This window comes from Squalius cephalus, assembly GCF_949319135.1.
Source record: "Squalius cephalus genome assembly, chromosome: 7".
Taxonomy (NCBI): domain Eukaryota; kingdom Metazoa; phylum Chordata; class Actinopteri; order Cypriniformes; family Leuciscidae; genus Squalius; species Squalius cephalus.
The window spans coordinates 43096854-43117545 of record NC_137128.1 but is presented as its reverse complement, the minus strand read 5'-3'; the positions used below and the strand labels follow the sequence as shown (position 1 = coordinate 43117545).

Genomic DNA, 20692 nt, shown 5'->3' with positions numbered 1-20692 from the left:
ATGCATGGCAGTGTTGTTTTGCATTTACAGTAATGATAACTTGGGGGACAAAACTGTTGCTTAATTATGGTTATAAAATGTATGCTGCATAAAACCCAAAATCCTATTTTAGGACCAATATGATTTTTTTAATATTGTTACATGACAATTAAGCCCATTTTGGCAATAATAATAATAATAATAATAAAAATCACTCATTGTGATGTGCAAAAAAATAAATAAAGTTTTACTACTGATGCAAGAATTTTTTTTTTTTAAATTTGTAAAGCATATCTGTAAATATATTTTCCAATTGTGCTCTACAAATTAAATATAATTTAAGGTAGTTTTTTCTGTGCCAAATTCCTTACACTAATTTATTTTTAATAATTCTTTTCATTTTAATTGTTTAGCATTACGCCAATGATAATTTGGAGAAAATGTGCACAATGGTTATGAAAATAATGGCACTCTTGGCCCTAAAAAATAAGCTTTACTTTCTTTGAGCGCAAATTTTCCTAACTGTATAATTCAATATTTTTTCCATTTTGATTTGAAGATGATTTATGACCCAGGTTTTTCTTAGTGAGATTCACCATACTGCTGAGAACTATTGCTGTAAGAGTGAGCGGTCACACAATCACGTGCACAGAGTTTACCTGAGTAGTGTAGTGGAGAAACATCACACACTTTCCTGATGCACCGATACATTTAGCTGTGATTGAAAATCAAACCTGTAACGCAGCGCTGGTCTTTGTGCGGCCGCAGCGCAAAATAATATTTCAACTGCAGCTCTTGTCACGCAGAAACAACGAACGCTAAAACACGCCGCTCGGGATGCTCTACTGATGGCACTTCAGATACTTCGATTTAATGCGTCAACGACAAGCGGATGCTACATTAAAATCAATCCCGACGCTCCGAAAGGCAACTCAAATCATAACAGTCCTGCTGCCTTCAGCTTCCAGTGTCCCAGACCACTGCCGTCACAAACGCAAATAAGAAAAAACAACATCCCACGAGACATTTCAGGGAAGAAAGGGTACAGGTAAACAGCAATAAAACTACGCTAAAATTCACTGAGAACAAAGAGGACCTTGTGTGCTCTTGGGAAGGTTGCTTTAGTGTAACAGTCATCAGATCGTCGCGTAGTCGAGATAAAATCGCGGTAGAGCGTTCGGATGGAGGTATTCATGGAGTGAAGGCAAAAAAAACAACATAAAAATGGCATTAAAACTGATGAGGTAACGTGTGCTCATATCCCAGCAGTCTGAAACAATCCCCTGAATGCCCTCTGAGAGTTCAGTCTTCTCACGTTTGAGGTTTTTCTTGTGTCTGCCTTCCGAGAGGAAGAATACAGTAGATGAATGTGCTGGTGAAACCGATCCAACGATGCGAAAAAATTAAATACATGACGATCGAGAGATCAAATTAGCAGCAAAGTTCACATTACTGGAGAGGTTGATTCCTCTGCAGCGTTCAGGTTCAGGTGCTGGACTCTTTGGGAGGAAGGTCCGTGTCGCTGTCAGATGTGACCATGGAGACCAGGCACTCTGAGGTAGACGTGTTGATGGTGTTGGTTGCCTTGGAGGCGGTGGAGATGCGCTCCTCCACGCAGCCCGCAGAGAGTCGAGCCTCGGCGTCGTGGTCCCAGCACTCCTCGATGGTCTCGCATAACTGGCCCAGACCCTGGTGGGGAGAAAGATGTCAAAATAAAACCTCTGATTATTTACAATAATTGATTTTGATTTGATTTTTAGGCCTAATGGGGGGGGGTTTCTGAATTTCTGATTTAAATTGCAATTAAAAATTATATATTGTATTATAAATAATAATCCAGGTTTGCTGTGTTGTGAATATCAAAATGGCTATAAAATGAATAATAATAATAATAATAATAATAAACACTATTACTACTAGATAAAAATGACTAAATTAAAACAAAACAAAATGCTTTTGTGAATATATCAATATGGCTACAAAATAATAATAATTATTATTAATACTAAATAAAAATGTAAACAATTGCTAAATTCAAAACCCCCCAGAAATTCTTGTTTAAGCTGAACAATGTGTCAAATTTTATAAATATTTCAATATGGCTACAAAATAATTATTATTAATAGTATTACTACTAAATAATGTAAAAATTACTAAATGAAAACAAAACAAGAAATGCTTGTTTGTTGAGCTGCACAATTTGTCCAAAATGTACAAAATAATAATTATGATTATTATTAATATTATTACTACTACTAAATAGAAATTACTATTAGAAAATTACTAAAAGAAAACTAAAATAAGAAATGCTTGTTTATTGGGCTGCATAATTTGGTCAAAATCTAATGGTCATTTATCAATATGGCTACAAAATAATAATAATAATGTTTTTATTATGATAATTATTATTATTATTTTATTATAAAGATGTTTGGAGCATGTTGCGTCCCAAATGTATGTTGCAAGAGCCCAAACTCAGAGCAGATGCAGAGATGAAGTTTATGTGGATCAGCATTTAGTGTGAACCGAGTCGCTCTCAGACGCTGAAAACGTGTAAAGGTGACAATACAGCACATATCGTGATTTTGGTTTTATTTGGATTAACAGTGCAGCCCTAATTCCTATTCAAATGTATTTTCTCACCGGATGTTTAATCCAGCAGTCTTTAAAGGTGGGCCGTATCTTCTTGTGGACCACCGCGTCTTGAAGGTCCTCCAGTGAAGGGTGCTGGCCCACCTCCTCCTCAAAGGGCAGCTGGTACTCGCCTACAGGACCTGAGTGAGACAGCACACACAATATCAGGGCTACCCCTAATAGTGGACTAAACGTTAGTCGACTAGAAGAAAGGTTAAAAAAAGAAGACTAGAAGATAAAAAAAAAGAAGGTTACTAGCTCACTCTAATGTTAACCTAGATAAATGTGCGCTATTATTAGGTAAGTATTCTTAAAGTAAGCTTAAGTAAACTTAAAGGGGTCATCGGATGCAAAATTCACTTTTATATGGTGTTTGTATATAAATGTGTCTTTGCAGTGTGTGGACACACAACCACCTTACAATGAGAAAAATCTATACTTGCTTCACAGACATGAGAAATATATCTATAGAAAGCTTGAAAATGTCTATTAAACTAACCAATTCAACTAAAATAGAAATACTCTCTGATTATGTAACCCGAATGAAAGGTGCATTTCATTATACAGCGGAGATGGCAGCCGACATTGACTCAAAAAACACTATTTATTAATAAATAATTAAAATATCTCCTTGCTATTTTTCTCCTGACACATTCATAATCATTACTTTTGTTGGACCTTTGCGGCAAGCTTTATGTGTGAGCTTGAGCGCTGATTAGGCTCTATATATTATACACTCATTATGGTTTAGTATTCTCCTCAGTAAGTAATTATATTAATATGAACATGCATAAATTCCAGAAGCAACTCATTGACTGCATACACAGAGCCGGAGATCATGATATGTGTGTGGACTCACCATCAGAGGCGGTGCAGCGAGACACCAGTTCCCAGAGCACCAGTCCTAGAGCGTACATGTCGATCCTTAGGAAGGCGTCCCTTTGGAAATTAATGGCTCCCTCCAGCACCTCTGGAGCCATGTAACGGCGCGTTCCCACCTGTGACGGATACAGAAAACACACACACGTGCTAGACACAGGTTCACTGTCATTCCAGTGGAGTTTGGGGACAACCTGGCAACATCCTATGATTCAAATGTGTACTTATTTTTACTTATAATTGGCTAAATGAAAAATTATGTAACAAAATTGTTACAAACCTTTTAAAAGTTTGGGGTCATTGATTTTTTTTTATTTTTTTTTTTAAAGAAATAACTTATTCAGCAAGGATGCATTAAACGTATCAGAATTCACAGTTAAGACAATGAAAAAAGTTCAAATTTCAAAGTTAAAATTGAAATTATATTTCAAATTACTGCTGCTCTGTTGAACTTTCTATTCATTAAAGAATGCTGCAAAAATGCATCATAGTTTCCACAAAAATATGAAGCAGCACAACTATTTTAAATATTGATAAGACATTTTTCTTGAGCAGCAAATCAGCATATTAGAATGATTTCTGAAGGATCATGTGACACTGAAGACTGGAGTAATGATGCTGAAAATTCAGATTTGCATCACAGGAATAAATTACATTTTAAAACATATTCAAATACAAAACAGTTCTTTTAAATTGTAATAATATTTCACTATATTACTGTTTTTATTGTGTGTTTTTTAACAAGTAAATGCAGCCTTGGTGAGGAAAAAAGAAAATCTTACTGACCCCAAACTGGTTGAGTATATTGCTGAAGAATGTTTGTTTTTTTTAACTTCAAAATGATATTTTATGTGGATATATGAAGTGAAATGTAGTCAAAGGCTTGGCTTCATCTGTTTGCACTCAGATCCTCACCTGACCGTGTGTATCTCCAGGCGGTTTCCCAGGCTCAAAGCGGACCGCCAACCCAAAGTCTGCAATCACTGCACTTAAATCCATCTTGAGCAGGACATTCTTACTCTTGAAATCTCTGCAAAACAAACATCAAATCACCCAATGCATACAGTAACAGCAAGAGTATAATATTTAAAGCTCTTTTAAATGTACACATCAAATGCTGCAAGATCAGGTTTGTGTACCTGTGTGCAATTGCTGGTTTAGGTCCCTCTGCACGGTAAGGAAGGTCTTCATGAAGGTATGCCAGGCCATGGGACATAGTTGCGGTAATATGGCACAACTGAGGCCAGCTCACCAGGTTCCCCTTCAGGTAATCTGTTAGCGAGCCCTGCAATGAATAAAGACATTTTTATGACATTATGATTGCTTCTATGCATATCTTTAGATACAACAGTTTTGGTGCATCTTTAAAACATCATTTGGTCCATTTCACCCCATGCACATTGAGGTTGTGTGTTATAGGGACATTTGAAGAAAAATGAAACACACACTGACCCTTTCGTGGAATTCTGTGACCAGCCACAACTCCATCTGAAGGTTGGTGCCTCGTTTTTCTGCTGAGATGTAGTGTAGAATATTCTCATGTTTAAAACCCTCTGTGAGGTAAATGTCCCTTTCGTTCTGCCATGACTGCTTGTCCTGTTAATATACACATTGTTTTAGAATCAAGCATTACATACACACACATTAGAACTCATTTGAGAAAACCAAAACAAGCAATCCTCTTTTCAAGGTGCATGAGTGGAATATGTACCTGGATGGGAAATATTTTCACCGCAACATATTCGCTCAGTAACTGGGCCTTCCACACACAGCCAAAGCGCCCCCTAGCCTTCAACTCCAGCAACTGCAGAGGCTTCAGTCCAACCAGAGGAGACGGTGGAGGAAGCCCGGCATCCTAATCAAGACAATCAAAATTAATACTCATTTAAAAGCACATATAAGTGCAGCTGTATAATCAAAGAAAATACATTTAGTATGACATGCATTTTGAAAAGTCTCTTTTGCTCACTATGCTTATTTGATCAAAAATATAGTATAACAGTATTATTGTTAAAATAACCATTTTCTATTTTAATACATTTTCAAATGTAATTTATTCATGTGAATTTTCAGCATCATTCCTCCAGTCTTCAGTGTCACATGATCCTTCAGAAATCATTCTGATATGCTGATTTGCTGCTCCAGAAACATTTCTTATTATTTTCAATGTTAAGAACAGCTGTGCTGTTTAATGTTTTTGTGGAAACCGTAACACAATCCTTTGGTGAATAGAAAGTGCAATAGAGCAGAATTGATTTGAAATGTAATATTTGTAACATTATAACTGTCACTTTTGATTAAAAATTAATGCATCATTGCTGAATAAAACTGAACTTCTTAAAAAAAAAAAAAAAAGAATGGTAGTGTATTGGGCAACAAAAATATTGAGCAAATTTTTATTCACGGGCGTTTTCAAATCTGTTTCGTTTGGCACGTTCATTTCTGCTTTAGTTCGAGTTGTTTAGGCATATGTGAACACAGCAATCATGCTCGGATCCACACCAAAACAATCAATCCGAGATTGCCTGAACGAGGTGGTTTCGGCCCGAATAAAAACAAACCATAGAGTGGTTCTGTGGAGGTGAGAAAGCAATCCGACCCAACGGACCAATGAACCAAGCGGTATCAGAATTCATAACGGGAAATGTGTAATATGAAAAGCAGCAGTGTCTGACTCTGTGAGTGAGCATATTAGTTATCACAGTTGAACACCAAAGAGTGTCTCTTCATCTTAAAATGTTGTGTAATTGCTCTTCTCCGTGCATTGCAAGAAAGCTGTCCCGATGAAGCCTTGATTCCCGCTCTAACTGCATTATGTATCATTTATCAGTTAGAGCGGGAATGACGGCTACGTTTGTATAGTGTCTGCATGTGAAACTCTGACTAATAAAAGGACAGTTGTACTTGTATGTGACTTGCATAAACACATTTTGGTACGCATCGAACCAAGAAGAAAATGCAACATTGTAACAAATTAAGTCCCTGTTTCGGAACAAAGCAAACGATCTACAGGTCTGAAAACGCACTAAGACACACATAATTGTCAGACCTGGCCGATGTCGACGTGTCTGTAGGGTGGTTTCCGTTGGTGGTACGTCCAGCAGGCGAGCACCAGGACCAGAGAGAGAATGGCCAGAGGAAGAAGGGAATAAACCAGCACGCCCAGGAGAGACGGGCCCGGGTCTGGAGGCTGGATTTTTACTAGAAGAAAACACACAACATAATATCAGCTCAATAGCAGACAAGGAATGTATTCAGGTGTAAAATAAAATGTAAATTATAAAAAAAAAAAGGTTTGAAGCCATTATAAAAATCGCTCAGCTATGGCCGCACATAAGCTTTATATTAATATTAATACAGAATATTCCGTGATAGTCACGGAAGGAGGAACAAATGAGTTTTGTTCTCGTGAGTCAAGCAAGTACACTTGAGTTTCTGTTTATGTTCGCTGATCAAAGTTTATATGTGAATAAAATTAAATCTGTTCATCATATAAAGCGATCGTATCTCTTCAGAAGACTTCCGCTGAATTCATATGGATTTATTTTATGATCTCTTTATGAACGTTTCGAAGTGTCAGAGTTTTGGGTGAATAGATGTTCAATGGAGGGACAGAAATCTTAAAATAAAAAATAAAAAGATCTTCATTCGCGTTCTGAAGATGAACAGAAGTCTTACGGGTTTGGAACGACACGAGGGTGAGTAATTAATGACAGAATTTTCATTTTTGTGTGAACTAACCCTTTAAGCATGGTAAAAACATGACAAACAGGTTGTTTTCTACACAAAACATTGACAATCATGAGTATTTGCAGTCCAAATAGCAATAAAAGTCCCATCCACAGATATTGTTGGCCAGAGGAGCCTGGAGGAGGAGACACATGAAGTCTGCTTTACCTGCAGGGGCGATGGCTTCTGGCAGGTGTGTGAACCTCTCGTTGCAATAGTTTCCCTCACAGCAGCAGAAAAACACCTGCGGACTCTCTTCTGTGGCCACACACTCCTGTCTGCTCACACAGAGAAACAGTGAAAGGGGTGAATTGAAAATTAGTTGTTGCTGTAACATTGTACTGATTTTTTATTTGGTTTAATTTAAAGGAGAACTCCAGTCAATTTTAACATTGAGCTCATTTTTTTGTACATTTGGAGTGCTGTCAGTACAGAGAACAACGACAAAAATCGGTGTTGCCTACACCGAGTTATTCTATTTTTAAAATTTGCACCCTGTTGACTTCAATGGGGCAAGTTTTAAACCTGCTTTTAGCCTCTTAACATCCTTGATGTGTCATTACAAGTGCACAGGTCATGTGAGTGATTCCTTCAGAGTGAACACGGGCGAATCTGACTGCAGTAGATGTGAAAGATATGAATAAAAGTGATGTTAATTCAGCCAGCGCACATACCTGTATTTACATCCTGTTTTCGGTTGAAGTCCACAGTAGTCGATTGTCGAGTTCACGCGCATAGGTTTAGTATGTACGATCATGCGCGTGAACTCGACAATCGACTACTGTGGACTTCAGCCGAAAACAGGATGTAAATACAGGTATGTGCGCTGGCTGAAATAACATCATTTTTATTAATATCTTTCACATCTACTGCAGTCAGATTCACCCGTGTTCACTCTGAAGGAATCACTCACATGACCTGTGCACTTGTAATGACACATCAAGGATGTTAAGAGGCTAAAAGCAGGTTTAAAACTTGCCCCATTGAAGTCAACAGGGTGCAAATTTTAAAAATAGAATAACTCGGTGTAGGCAACACCGATTTTTGTCGTTGTTCTCTGTATTGACAGCACTCCAAATTTACAAAAAAATGAGCTCAATGTTAAAATTGACCGGAGTTCTCCTTTAAGACTGCTATGTGGTAGAAAGGTATTGCTAAATTATAGAATCAATACCAGGTGTAAACAGGGTCAAAGTTACTACATTTAGATTAGCATTTTGGATCACAAGTGGACGACACTAAATACAGGTGTGAACGGGGTCTAAAACGTTTTGAGTTTGTCCACTTTCGACCACTTCCAGAGGTAGTTGAAACCAGATTGCTTTCGTAATGTAAACGCTCATGTGGTTGAATGTGTTTAAACAGCCACAAAAGACTGTCTACTAGTCACCTACTGGTTTGAAAATGAAAAACGCACCAAGCACAATGTTCTCTCATCATTCCTGATTTCTAACACACACTCACAGTGTTCGGCTGGTCCTGGCTCAGAGCAGAAACTAAAGCTGATGCTCTCTAGGTGTTTTTCGGTCGTCTCCAGGCACGTTCATATGTAAATTGCATGAGCTTATTTTGTCAACTAGATCAAAAGATCTGAAAAAGCCCATACATTTAGGCTACCCGCCCATAAACCCTCCCCTCAAAGAAATCAGGACAGAAGTGGTTGAAAATTGACTGAAGAGACGGATTAAAACACCAGGTGTAAACGGGAATGTGTCTCCTTTGTCTACTTGTGATCCGATCGACTGAAACGCATCTTAATTAAAGCTGTAAACAGGGCCTTTGATGTCTGCAAGAAAACCAGAAAGCACATCTGCAAAAACACCACTGTTTCAGCTTTTCCAAAAAGTTCATGTTTCCAGTCCTCATTGATCACTTTCTAATGTGATCTACATCTGCACTTTCACTTAAGAAAAGATGGCTCTTGGCTGAATTTTATATATATATATATATATATATATATATATATAAAATTGAAAATTGTCGTCATTTAAATCAGATTGTAATCAACAAAAATGTCTAGGGCCCTATGCAAAACATGATTTTCTTGGTCGTCAAAGCTATTCAAGTGCTTTTTATTTTCCCTAACAGTTCAAAATAAAATGGTTTTATTTGCAAATATAAAATACATATGATTTATTTTCATTATCCACTACCGTTCAAGGGTTTGGGGTCAGTAATATACTTAAGTTCAGCAAGGATGCATAAAACTTTAATGCAAAGGATGCAAATAAATGTTTTTCTTTTGAACTATCTATTCAAAGAATTTTGAAAAAAATATGCATTACGGTTTCCACAAAAATATGAAGCAGCAGCACAAAATGGATAAGAAATGTTTCTTGAGCAGCAAATCAGCATATTAGAATGAAGGATCATGTGACACTGAAGACTGGAGTAATGATGCTGAAAATTCAGTTTTGCATCACAGGAATAAATTACATTTTAACATATATTACAACATAAAACAGTTATATTTGACAATATTAATGTTTTTACTGTATTTTTGATCAAATAAATGTAGCCTTGGTGAGCATAAGAGATTTCTTTAAAAAAATAAATAAAAAAAGATTACCGACCCCAAACTTTTGGACAATAGAGTATGCTTAAATAGCTTCTATCCAATACAGCCAATTGAAGCATGTGATATTTAAAGTGACTTTGGATTTTAAACCATGTTGTTAAAACTAGATGCAAAAGATTGTGATGAAAACATTTGTGGGGAATGACCAGACCATATCAGTGAAAAAAATAAAATAAAATCAAACAGAGTCAAACAGTGACATTATATAAAGGTGGTTTTGATGAGACCTGTCGTAACAGTTGAAGTCGTCGAGCCAGCAGCCTTTTTTGACCAGGCGGATGGTCCCGGTGGAGTTCAACCAGGAGGCGTAACAGTGCAGTCTCTTGTCCTTCTCCCCCTCACACCTCTCAAAGCCACTCTGATTGGTTTTCTCTGTCCGCCAGTTATCATTGTAGTAGACGCACTCTCTGGTCGCCACCTCCGCATGACTGGCTCCTGATAGAGAAAGACAGACATAGAGATATTAATACATTGAATCATTTTTCAATTTAATACATTGGCCAGGGACAATTTTCTAGTCTAGAACCCAGAAATCATTTGCACTTCCGATTCCATCATCCTGAAGTCAATGGCTGTGTTTGGAAAAACGGATGGATAATTCAGCTGGGGGCGGCATCTTCATGAGCAGGAATTCATTTGGCAGGCTCTCACAGTGCATTATGGGTATTCTCTAGCTGTTGAGTGTACATCGGTTGTACACTCGTTATCACGGTACATTGTGGGATTGAATGAGTGTACTTGATAATGTCCACTATGGTTTGGGACACCACTACAAATGGCTGTCCCCTTTTGTTGCATTTAAGGGTATAGGGGGTCATTTCGGACACAGCCAAGGTTTTGGTTAAATGCCGGAAATAAGGTCTGTGGTGAACACATGCTTTAAGATATTTTCACATTTTATTCTATGACGTAAAATACATCAGTAATACCCCCTTGTGATATTTTTTTTAAAAGCTTTTACTTGTCTTGTAATAGGCGGTTGCTAACAAGTGTCTAAATGAGACTATATAGATTGTCAGGAATGTTACGTCTTCAGGCTAATAGGTAAACTCATCTACTCCCTCGCTTTCATAGCCTTGTTTTTATAAACCACGTTCTTTCAAACTCTTCTAACTCAAACTTTCAGAGAAAATCAATGTTTTTTTTGTTTTGTTTCTTTAAATAAGGATTTAAAGAGCTGTCGGAAGCTTATTGGTGGTGACTGGAGTCATGCGACTTGTGTAGTTCGTTTACAGCCTACATTTAACTTTTTACTTCTAGCGATTGTATTTAGGCTTCAAATTTCATAAAAGTTCATCTGTGAATCTCAACATGAACAAAAAGTTAATTAAAATTATAAACTTTTGTTGGTCACAGAGCTTTTTTTCGGCAATAATCCAAAAAGCAATGAAAACATCTTGGGGTTTTGTTGAGTGAAAAAGGGTCATGCTAACTTCCAGGTTGAGCTAAAAAAAATACATCAATGCAGCGCTCTATTAAGAAAAATATATTTTAAAATGTCTTCTGAAGCTCACTGGGATTCACTTATGTCCGCCTTTTTAATGCATTGCACAGTAGTTACAATAAACTAGTGTATTAGAAAACAAAATATAAAACCATAGTGTATGCAGACAAATGAAGCATTGCAAATGATTTGCAACAAAAGACAAATGTTTTGCTTTTGCTATCTTTCATTATTTTTATTTTTTTTGGTAAGCATAATGCATTAGAAGTGTGGCTGCATCTATACAGGTATAAGTCAACAAATAACTGAACTGAATAACTATTATATATTATATCAAATATTGGTTTTCATAGTTGCAAAGTAGTTCAATAGATAACAAGCAACATTTACCTGTCAATCAAAACCTAATGAGACATTTGAACACTTAAAAACCCTTCATTAGAAACCTCAGTGTGTGTTCAACTAGCCATCAAACCTCAGTACCAAAACACACAGCCGCAAACCACATGCTTCAGGGGTTGATGATTTAAGACCCGTGAATTGAGTTTCTGTGGTCTTTAAGAAAACCACCAAATCAAATCCAGATGTCGGATCAGCTGTCAGAAAGCACTTCTTCAGATAACCGACTGCGTGCATCACCGCACACATTTGCACAAAGAACTGGGTCATGGATTGTGAGATGTTTACATAGCATAAGATCCACACAACAGGCGAGGAGAAAGACCTCCTAGGGTCAGATTTAAATGGGGGGAAATACAGATTATGACATAATGTTGGATGGGCTACACCGACAAGGAGGTTTATGCTCATTGCATCCTTTAAAAAATAAAAATAAAAACAAAGCCTGCCCCTTTAAATTCAACGTATAGCTGCCGGCCACCCATCCCCCCTGCAAATGTGACCCCACCTACTCACTAAAGCACCCAGGATCAACAGAAATAAGGGCTACAAGAGCTTCAGCACCAGGGTTCATGGTATAAGTTGATGTTCATCATGTTTTTAATGGCTAATTCCTGCCTATAGATCTGCACATGTTCGATCTATAGCTTCTTTGTCACTGATACTGGGTGTCACATGATAAGAGTGAATTACATCAGCAGCCCCCAACTTAAAACCCACAGCACTCCACTTTCCTCATTCACACACACACACACACACACTCACACACACACACACACACACACACACACACACAGTAGTGTATTTCTAAGATCCCCTGTGGTGCGCTTTCACGCCGAAGCGCCCAGATTTTACCTTTCTTCACCCTGTCACCACCCCACAGCTGACACACACGCTGATCTAGAGGGGTGTATCAAAGACTCTTTTGTTTTGAGGGGGTTTCCTCCTCACAGCGACCTGTAAGGGACTCCTACAAATCAGCTTTAAGGATAAGATATCCTCACTGTTCCTTAAAATAATTATCAAAATCTATACATCAGCATCAATAATTGGACAAAGCAGAACGTTTGTCTGCTGGTCAAACAAACAGACTGGACTAAGGGAAATCAAAAGTGGCTATATCAAAAGACACACACACACAAATATTCATCTTATATATATATATATATATATATATATATATATATATATATTATATATTCATCTCTCTCTCTCTTTTATATATGTATATATATATAGAGCCACTTTTTATTAGATTTATATTCTTATATATATTAATTTAATCTAACTTTTATTTGTGTTTGTTTTTTATGTCACTACACCACCTCAGCCTGTTATTATTATTTACTCTTTATTTGGCTTTTCTTTTTAAACACAATTGAACGAAAGATACATGGATTCATTATTATTAATAACATTTGTATTTCTTTTCTGTCTTTTTGACACCATTAAACCCAATGATCAACCTGTAACCATTAAACAAGTTTTTATTTGCCTTTATTAAAATAATAATAATTATTTAAAAATAACTTTTAATATGTTGTATTTGACAGCACCGGCACTGAACCTGATGCTTACTTTAGTGTTATTGTTATAATTTTTTTATATTTAACTAATTTAGTTTAATTTCCGTTAAAGTGCATTGCAGTTTTGAATGAGCTCATGATTATAACAATAATAAATAAATAAAATAAATTTAAAAATATAATATTTTATAATACCAATATTGTGTTTGTTTATATTATAAAGGACTGAACACAAACACAATGTAGAAAAGCAACAATCCCAGCCAAGAAATGAGAGATGATTATTGTTTTATATCTAAAATGTCTTAGAAACCTGCCCTGAAAACAAACCAAGTTGGGAAGCCAAATGTTGCATGAAAACATGAGGTGAGTCTGCTAAATGTTTTGAGGAGAGCGATTGTTTCAACACGCCACCAGCTGTTTTTTACTTTGTGCCCATTGAGCCTTTAAACAACCAGAAATCTCTCACGAGAAACTTTAAAACAGCCAGGGCGAGCTACCTGAAGAACCACAACTAAAGAAATATATCAAAGTACCCACATGAGTGAACAACAAATTAATGTTACATTGAACCCAAATACTCGCTGGAATGGTTTGGTAACACTGGCCGTGTTTCCAAACCTAGTGCGCTGCATACCTAGGTAGCATTATTGGGCTTCACGTGCGAACTAGAACGCTGTCTTGATAGGCAGCTGACTAGGTTTAGTAACAAAGCCAACCAGATACTATCGTATTAATTGAAGATGAACCAAATCTCTGTAAACGAACGCCTTACCTGTGCACCAGATGAGTGCAAAAGTCAGCCAGGGAACAAACATATTCCTTCCTTCGAGGATCCTGGCGCTAAATGTTGTCCTTTATGCCGTGAAAGCATTTAAGAATGAAATAAAACACTTGAACGCGAAGGAGCCGCGGGCCTGCGCGCGTTTCTTCAACGCTACAATAACAACACGAGCTCTCATTCACAACACAATGTATCCCTCAGAAGCGAGCTGATCGGAAATAAAGTCCCTGATGCCACAATCATCCAGCAGTTCATCCTGCCCGGGCCAGCATGGAGGAGCTCGTGGTGGAGCGCGAGTTTGGCGGACGCTTGGAGTAGAAGCGAAGCCCCCTTGTGTGCACGAGCTCGTGTGTTTCTCCCCCTCTGCCGGGGCAGTTGGAGGGGGCAGGAGGGACTGACATGCGAAAAGCTGAACAGCTTCCAAAATGGCTCCTGTGAGCCACAGCAGCGGTGCCAGCGGGAAACCCGGATGTTCACCAGGGCCAGTGTGTGTGTTTGTGTGTGGACTCACTGCTGCACTTCATCATCACAAGTCAAACGAAAGAAATAATAAAAAAAAATCCACTAGAAACTTGATTAAGTTCAATTGCAGTTACTATTTTTAATTTTATCTATTTAAAATTCATTAAAACAATAAACCAATTAATTAAAATACAATTCTCCTATACAATTGAACAATAAGGTTCATTCGTAAATTTCAATTGCATTATTACTGCCCCCATTTTTAATGTTAAATTAAACATTGTGGACTTTAAAGTAACGGCACATCCCACTCGAATAAAGGCACAACAACCCAATAATTAATAAATAAAATATTGTCCTATATAGCCTACTTAAACAAAATTTATATTATTTCAAAATACATAAAAAGGGTGGACTTTTGCCCCAATATATATTAGTGCTGTCAAATAGATACAAATGAAAAAGAACAGAATTTATTCAAAATATTATTTTAATTACTACCACTATTAAAAAAAAAAAAAAAAAAAAAAAAAAAAAATATATATATATATATATATATATATATATATATATATATATATATATATATATATATATATATATATATATATATCAATTTAACACATCCTTGCTGAATAAAATAATTAATTTCTAAAAAAATAAAATAATTACTGACCCCAAACTTTTTAACAGTAGTGTATATTGTAACAAAATATTTCTATTTTAAATAAATGCTGTTCTTTTTTTTACTTTTTATTTATCAAAGAATCCTGAAAAAAGTATCACAGGTTATAAAAAATAAATAAATAAATAAACAGCACAACCGTTTCCAACAATGATAATAAATCAGCATATTAGAATGATTTCTGAAGGATCATGTGACACTGAAGACTGGAGTAATGATGCTGAAAATTCAGCTTTGATCACTGGAATACATTTACTTTTCAAACAGTGCTATTGTAAAATACACGCAAATATCACCTGACACTAAACTACATTATTTTATGACAGGGATGGACTTTTAAATTGAAAGTTTCAAATCTCTGATGAACCAGTCATGCTGATCTTGGTCAGGTCAAACGTTTTCTTCACAACTGATTGTGTGAGAGTGAGAGAAACCCCCAGCGCTGGCTGACCCCGGAGGTCATGGCTTTGTCCTCTCTGTTCCCTCCGCTAACAAAAAAACTTCAGAGGGTCACATTCCACCCCACAGACCCCCGGATACTCAGCTGTCATGAACAAACCCAGGATATTCCCCTCTCACAGACTTACCAACACAAAGACTCGCACTGTTGTCCAAGCGAGGAGCAAACAGGACTGTTACCTTGAGATTTAAAGGGTTAATTCTCCAAAAAATGAAAATTCTGTCATCACACTCATGCTGTTCCAAACCCATAAGACTTTTGCTCATCTTCAGAACACAAATGAAGATCTTTAGGTTGAAATCTGAGAGCCCTTTGTCCCTTCATTGACAGCTCCGCAACTGACACTTTGACGTTTCAAAAAGTTCATAAAGAGATCATAAAACTAATGAATTCAGCAGTTTAGTCAAAATTTTCTGAAGAGACTCGATTGCTTTATATGATAAACAGATTTAATTTAGGCTTGGCAAATTCATTACTGGTCAGTATATTACAGTCATCATACACTGAAAAAATAAAAAATAAATATAGCTGCAAGCAGCGATGACGGGCCCAAGCCCCAGCACAACCCCCACCCCCGTTTACACTATCCCGATTTACTGCAGCCAACTGATGCCACCATGACTGTGAACCACAAGGTTTATATATATATATATATATCCCTATAGGCAAAGGTGCTCCCTTTTGGGATGCAGCAGGCACAGGTGCATCCTTTTGGAATGCAGCAGGCACAGGTTTTTCCTATGGGGACGCAGCAGGCACAGGTTCTCCCTTTGGGGACGCAGCAGGCACAGGTTCTTCCTCTGGGGACGCAGCAGGCACAGATGCTCCATTTGGGGACGCAGCAGGCACAGGTGCTCCATTTGGGGACGCAGTAGGCACAGGTGCTTCCTTTGGGGACGCAGCAGGCACAGGTGCTCCCTTTGGGGACACAGCAGGCACAGATGCTCCATTTGGGGACGCAGTAGGCACAGGTGCTTCCTTTGGGGACGCAGCAGGCACAGGTTCTTCCTCTGGGGACGCAGCAGGCACAGGTGCTCCATTTGGGGACGCAGTAGGCACAGGTGCTTCCTTTGGGGACGCAGCAGGCACAGGTGCTCCCTTTTGGATATTCTTCTGCCTCTGCTGCTGCCCCCACTGTTCCCTCAACTCCTTCCTCTGCTGCTTAGGGATCCTGAGATTGTCCTTGTCTGGCATTGGTGCTCCATGTGAGGACAGGATGGGCATGGGGGTTTCTAAAGCGGCCTTTTTCAGATGTTCAGTCAAATTTTAAGGAACCTAAGTTTTCCTCTTTTTTGGGACCCTATAGGCAAAGATGCTCCCTTTGGGGACGCAGCAGGCACAGGTACTCCCTTTGAGGATGCAGTATGCACAGGTACTCCCTTTGAGGATGCAGTAGGCACAGGTGCTCCCTTTGGGGATGCAGCAGGCACAGTTGCTCCCTTTGGGGATGCAGCAGGCACAGTTGTTCCCTTTGGGGATGCAGCAGGCACAGTTGCTCCCTTTGGGGATGGAGCAGACACAGGTGCTCCCTTTGGGGACACAGCAGGCACAGGTACTCCCTTTGAGGATGCAGTAGGCACAGGTGCTCCCTTTGGGGATGCAGCCGGCCTAGGTGCTCCCTTTGGGGACGCAGCAGGCACAGGTGTTCCCTTTGGGGATGCAGCAGGCACAGTTGTTCCCTTTGGGGATGCAGCAGGCACAGTTGTTCCCTTTGGGGATGCAGCAGGCACAGTTGCTCCCTTTGGGGATGGAGCAGACACAGGTGCTCCCTTTGGGGACACAGCAGGCACAGGTGCTCCCTGTGGGGACGCAGCAGGCACAGTTGCTCCCTTTGGGGATGGAGCAGGCACAGGTGCACCCTTTGGGGACGCAGCAGGCACAGGTGCTTCCTTCGGGGACGCAGCAGGCACAGTTGCTCCCTTTGGGGATGGAGCAGGCACAGGTGCACCCTTTGGGGACGCAGCAGGCACAGGTGTTCCCTTTGGGGATGCAGCAGACAAAGGTGCTCCCTTTGGGGATGCAGCAGGCACAGGTGCTCCGTTTGGGGACGCAGCAGGCACAGGTTCTTCCTTTGGGGACACAGCAGGCACAGGTTCTTCCTTTGGGGACGCAGCAGGCACAGATGCTCCCTTTGGGGATGCAGCAGGCACAGGTGCTCCGTTTGGGGACGCAGCAGGCACAGGTTCTTCCTTTGGGGACACAGCAGGCACAGGTTCTTCCTTTGGGGACGCAGCAGGCACAGATGCTCCCTTTGGGGATGCAGCAGGCACAGGTGCTTCCTCTGGGGACGCAGCAGGAACAGGTGCTCCCTTTGGGGACGCAGCAGGCACAGGTTCTTCCTTTGGGGACACAGCAGGCACAGGTGCTCCCTGTGGGGACGCAGCAGGCACAGATGCTCCCTTTGGGGATGCAGCAGGCACAGGTGCTTCCTCTGGGGACGCAGCAGGAACAGGTGCTCCCTTTGGGGACGCAGCAGGCACAGGTGCTCCCTTTTGGATATTCTTCTGCCTCTGCTGCTGCCCCCACTGTTCCCTCAACTCCTTCCTCTGCTGCTTAGGGATCCTGAGGTTGTTCTTGTCTGGCATTGGTGCTCCATGTGAGGACTGGATGGGCATGGGGGTTTCTAAAGCGGCCTTTTTCAGATGTTCAGTCAAATGTTCAGGGATCCTGAGTTTTCCTCTTTTTTGGGACCCTATAGGCAAAGCTGCTTCCTTTGGGAACGAAGCAGGCACAGGTGCTCCTTTTGAGGATGCAGCAGGCACAGGTGCTCCCTTTGGGGATGCAGCCGGCACAGGTGCTCCCTTTGGGGATGCAGCAGGCACATGTGCTCCCTTTTGGGACGCTCTATTTGTCATTTTGTGTTTCTGTGAAAAAATACTAACAATGAGGCTAATAGGATACGCTACGGGGGAAATAGGTTGCTAATACAATGCTAAATAAGATATATGTAGCCTACAATAACAATTTTAGGGAAAGAAATAACATTACGATGTCTAGAAATCCATTTCAATAGTAACTTTACATTGAGTTTAATTCGCCTTTTAATGAGATCTACCATATATTGTTAGAGCCAAGAATTTTCACGCGAATAAATGCATAGATCCGCGAAACTTTCGTGTACCGTAATGGTCTGGTGGTTAGAACTTTTGCCAAGCGTGTTAGATGTTAAGGGTTCTAATTCGCTCTCATAGTTTTTTTTTTCTTCTTTTTTTCTCATCAAAACCGAATATTTTCATCAGTGGTTACAGTATAAAGCAGGGACACGTTTGTGTGCATTTTTGCGATGATTTCACTGGAACGAATAGTCTCCGCAACGACGTTAAGTGATAGCACGCGTCCATAGCAATTGAAGCAATTGATAGCAATTGAAGCACGCGTCCGTGTGAAGACTGTGCGCGAGCCTCAAGAAAACACTGAAGACACTGATAGCAGAGGAAAAGCACTTGATTTTAGCACACATTTTAGTGCTAGATTGTCTCTTATTTAATAACGAACTAAATGAATGCTAGTTAACTGGAGATGTTTTATTTATTTGTATTAGGTAGCCTACATCCGTGCCTCGAAATGTCCCAGCCGGTGAATCAACGTCAGGGACCAAGGTTGAATCAACGTTGAATTGTGTTTCGGTTTTGCAAATTGAATCAACGTTGATATCATGACGTTGTTTCACCGTCGAATTATGCTTCGGTTTTGCAAATTGAATCAACGTTGATATCGTGCCTGCTAGTTTTGTTGGTGACTCCTATGTTCTGGCATCTGTTGCAGTATCATGCCTGCTTGTCCTGTTATTTGGCCAAGAAATCAAAATTTGTGCAAAAATGTGCGCATGTGATCCATTTATATACACAGTATCAAGAGACCAGTGGTGGAAAGAGTACTAAAAAAAACATACTCAAGTAAAAGTACCATTACATTCCAAAAAATTTAGTGTGAGTAGAGTTAAAAAGTACTTGTCCAAAAAACTCGAGTAATAAGAGTAAAAAAGTAGCTTATTTAAAAGTACTCATGAGTAGTGAGTAGTGAGTACTGAGCTGCGGACCCCCTTATCATAAACACTGTGCACTACAATTAATGAAGTAAAAAAAAACATTGTACATACTGTACTTCACATTATCTTTTGTTCTTTGTCAGAAAGATTTAAGAATATATCCATCTTTTTAAAATGCATCAAAACAGTACACGCCACCATTTAAATCATATTGCTTGGAAAATAAAAACATTTAAAATTAGACCTAAGGCCACTGAGCCTGAGCATGCTTGTTACACATAAAATATCTATGTTCATAACTGTGCAAATAATTCAGAAACCTTTATAAACTCATACGATAGTTCAGCATCACACACCATGAGATGGGTTAAATAGAGAGATTGAAAAAATACCCAATTTCTCTCCAAAACGGTACCAGTTTTTGTGTTCTGATAAAGAAACGAGAATCACTAATATTATCAGTTTACCTCACCTAATAAACTGAAAAAGACTTAGATAGTGAGCTAAATTAAATATGTTACAATTTAAATGTAAGGCGACGCTACACAACAATCGAAAGAGATGAGAGGAGAGATTATTGCGCGCGCTCTGTTTCTGACGCACATCTTTTTAAAATCTATATATTACAGTGTATAGGCTATGAGAAAGACAAAAATAACTCCTATATGCATGTTCTTGCAATTTTATTCTGAAATGTGATACATTTCTAAAAAAGAAACGTACAGGACTGCTGCAATGTGGGTGTTGCTATGGAGTTGCTAGGGTGTGCTGGGTGGTTGCTAGGTTGTCTGTCTTCAGTTTTTTTACATGTCTTCTGCCCCCTGGTGGATGATTCATGTTCTTCAGGAAGGAAAAAAATCTTAATCTCAATCTAATTGTGAAAATGTCTGCATGTGTCGCAAATTCGCAATGCACGTGTTTCTGATGGGGAATGCTGATTTTGACTAAGGATAAAAATTTGTATTATTATAGATATTTCAAAATCAACATTTACTTATGTAAGCCTACATACTTAAATCAAGATATCAAGTTTCTGAAAAATGTTTGTGTAAAAAATCGATTTAATTCAAAGAGAAATCTCACTCAATTTTCATACATTTTTCAGAAAACAAAACTTTCTGCCATTTTGCTTATCAAGTTTATAT

At 38.9% G+C, this 20692-nt stretch overlaps 2 protein-coding genes across 2 annotated transcripts in view; one reads left to right on the top strand and one right to left on the bottom strand.

The window, feature by feature from the left end:
• LOC307161903 (uncharacterized protein) overlaps nucleotides 1-20692 on the top strand; it is a 150839-nt gene that overhangs the window by 110588 nt on the left and 19559 nt on the right. The window lies entirely within an intron of this gene.
• acvr2bb (activin A receptor type 2Bb) lies at nucleotides 383-14323 on the bottom strand. Its single transcript, XM_079875905.1, has 11 exons — nucleotides 13944-14323; nucleotides 10027-10234; nucleotides 7390-7499; nucleotides 6542-6693; nucleotides 5204-5347; nucleotides 4945-5088; nucleotides 4632-4777; nucleotides 4408-4522; nucleotides 3473-3611; nucleotides 2623-2753; nucleotides 383-1668 (listed from the first exon to the last, which is right to left on the bottom strand). Exons 1-11 carry the CDS (start codon nucleotides 13984-13986, stop codon nucleotides 1465-1467), a joined length of 1536 nt encoding a protein of 511 aa, XP_079732031.1. The 5' UTR covers nucleotides 13987-14323; the 3' UTR covers nucleotides 383-1464.

Coding starts and splice junctions, on each gene's coding strand:
- acvr2bb (XM_079875905.1), bottom strand. CDS start 13,986: ATGTTTGTTCCCTGGCTGACTTTTGCACTCATCTGGTGCACAG. Junction 10,235..13,943: donor TGCACTCATCTGGTGCACAG/GTAAGGCGTTCG, acceptor TTTCTCTATCAG/GAGCCAGTCATGCGGAGGTG. Junction 3,612..4,407: donor CTGGAGATACACACGGTCAG/GTGAGGATCTGA, acceptor TATCCGTCACAG/GTGGGAACGCGCCGTTACAT.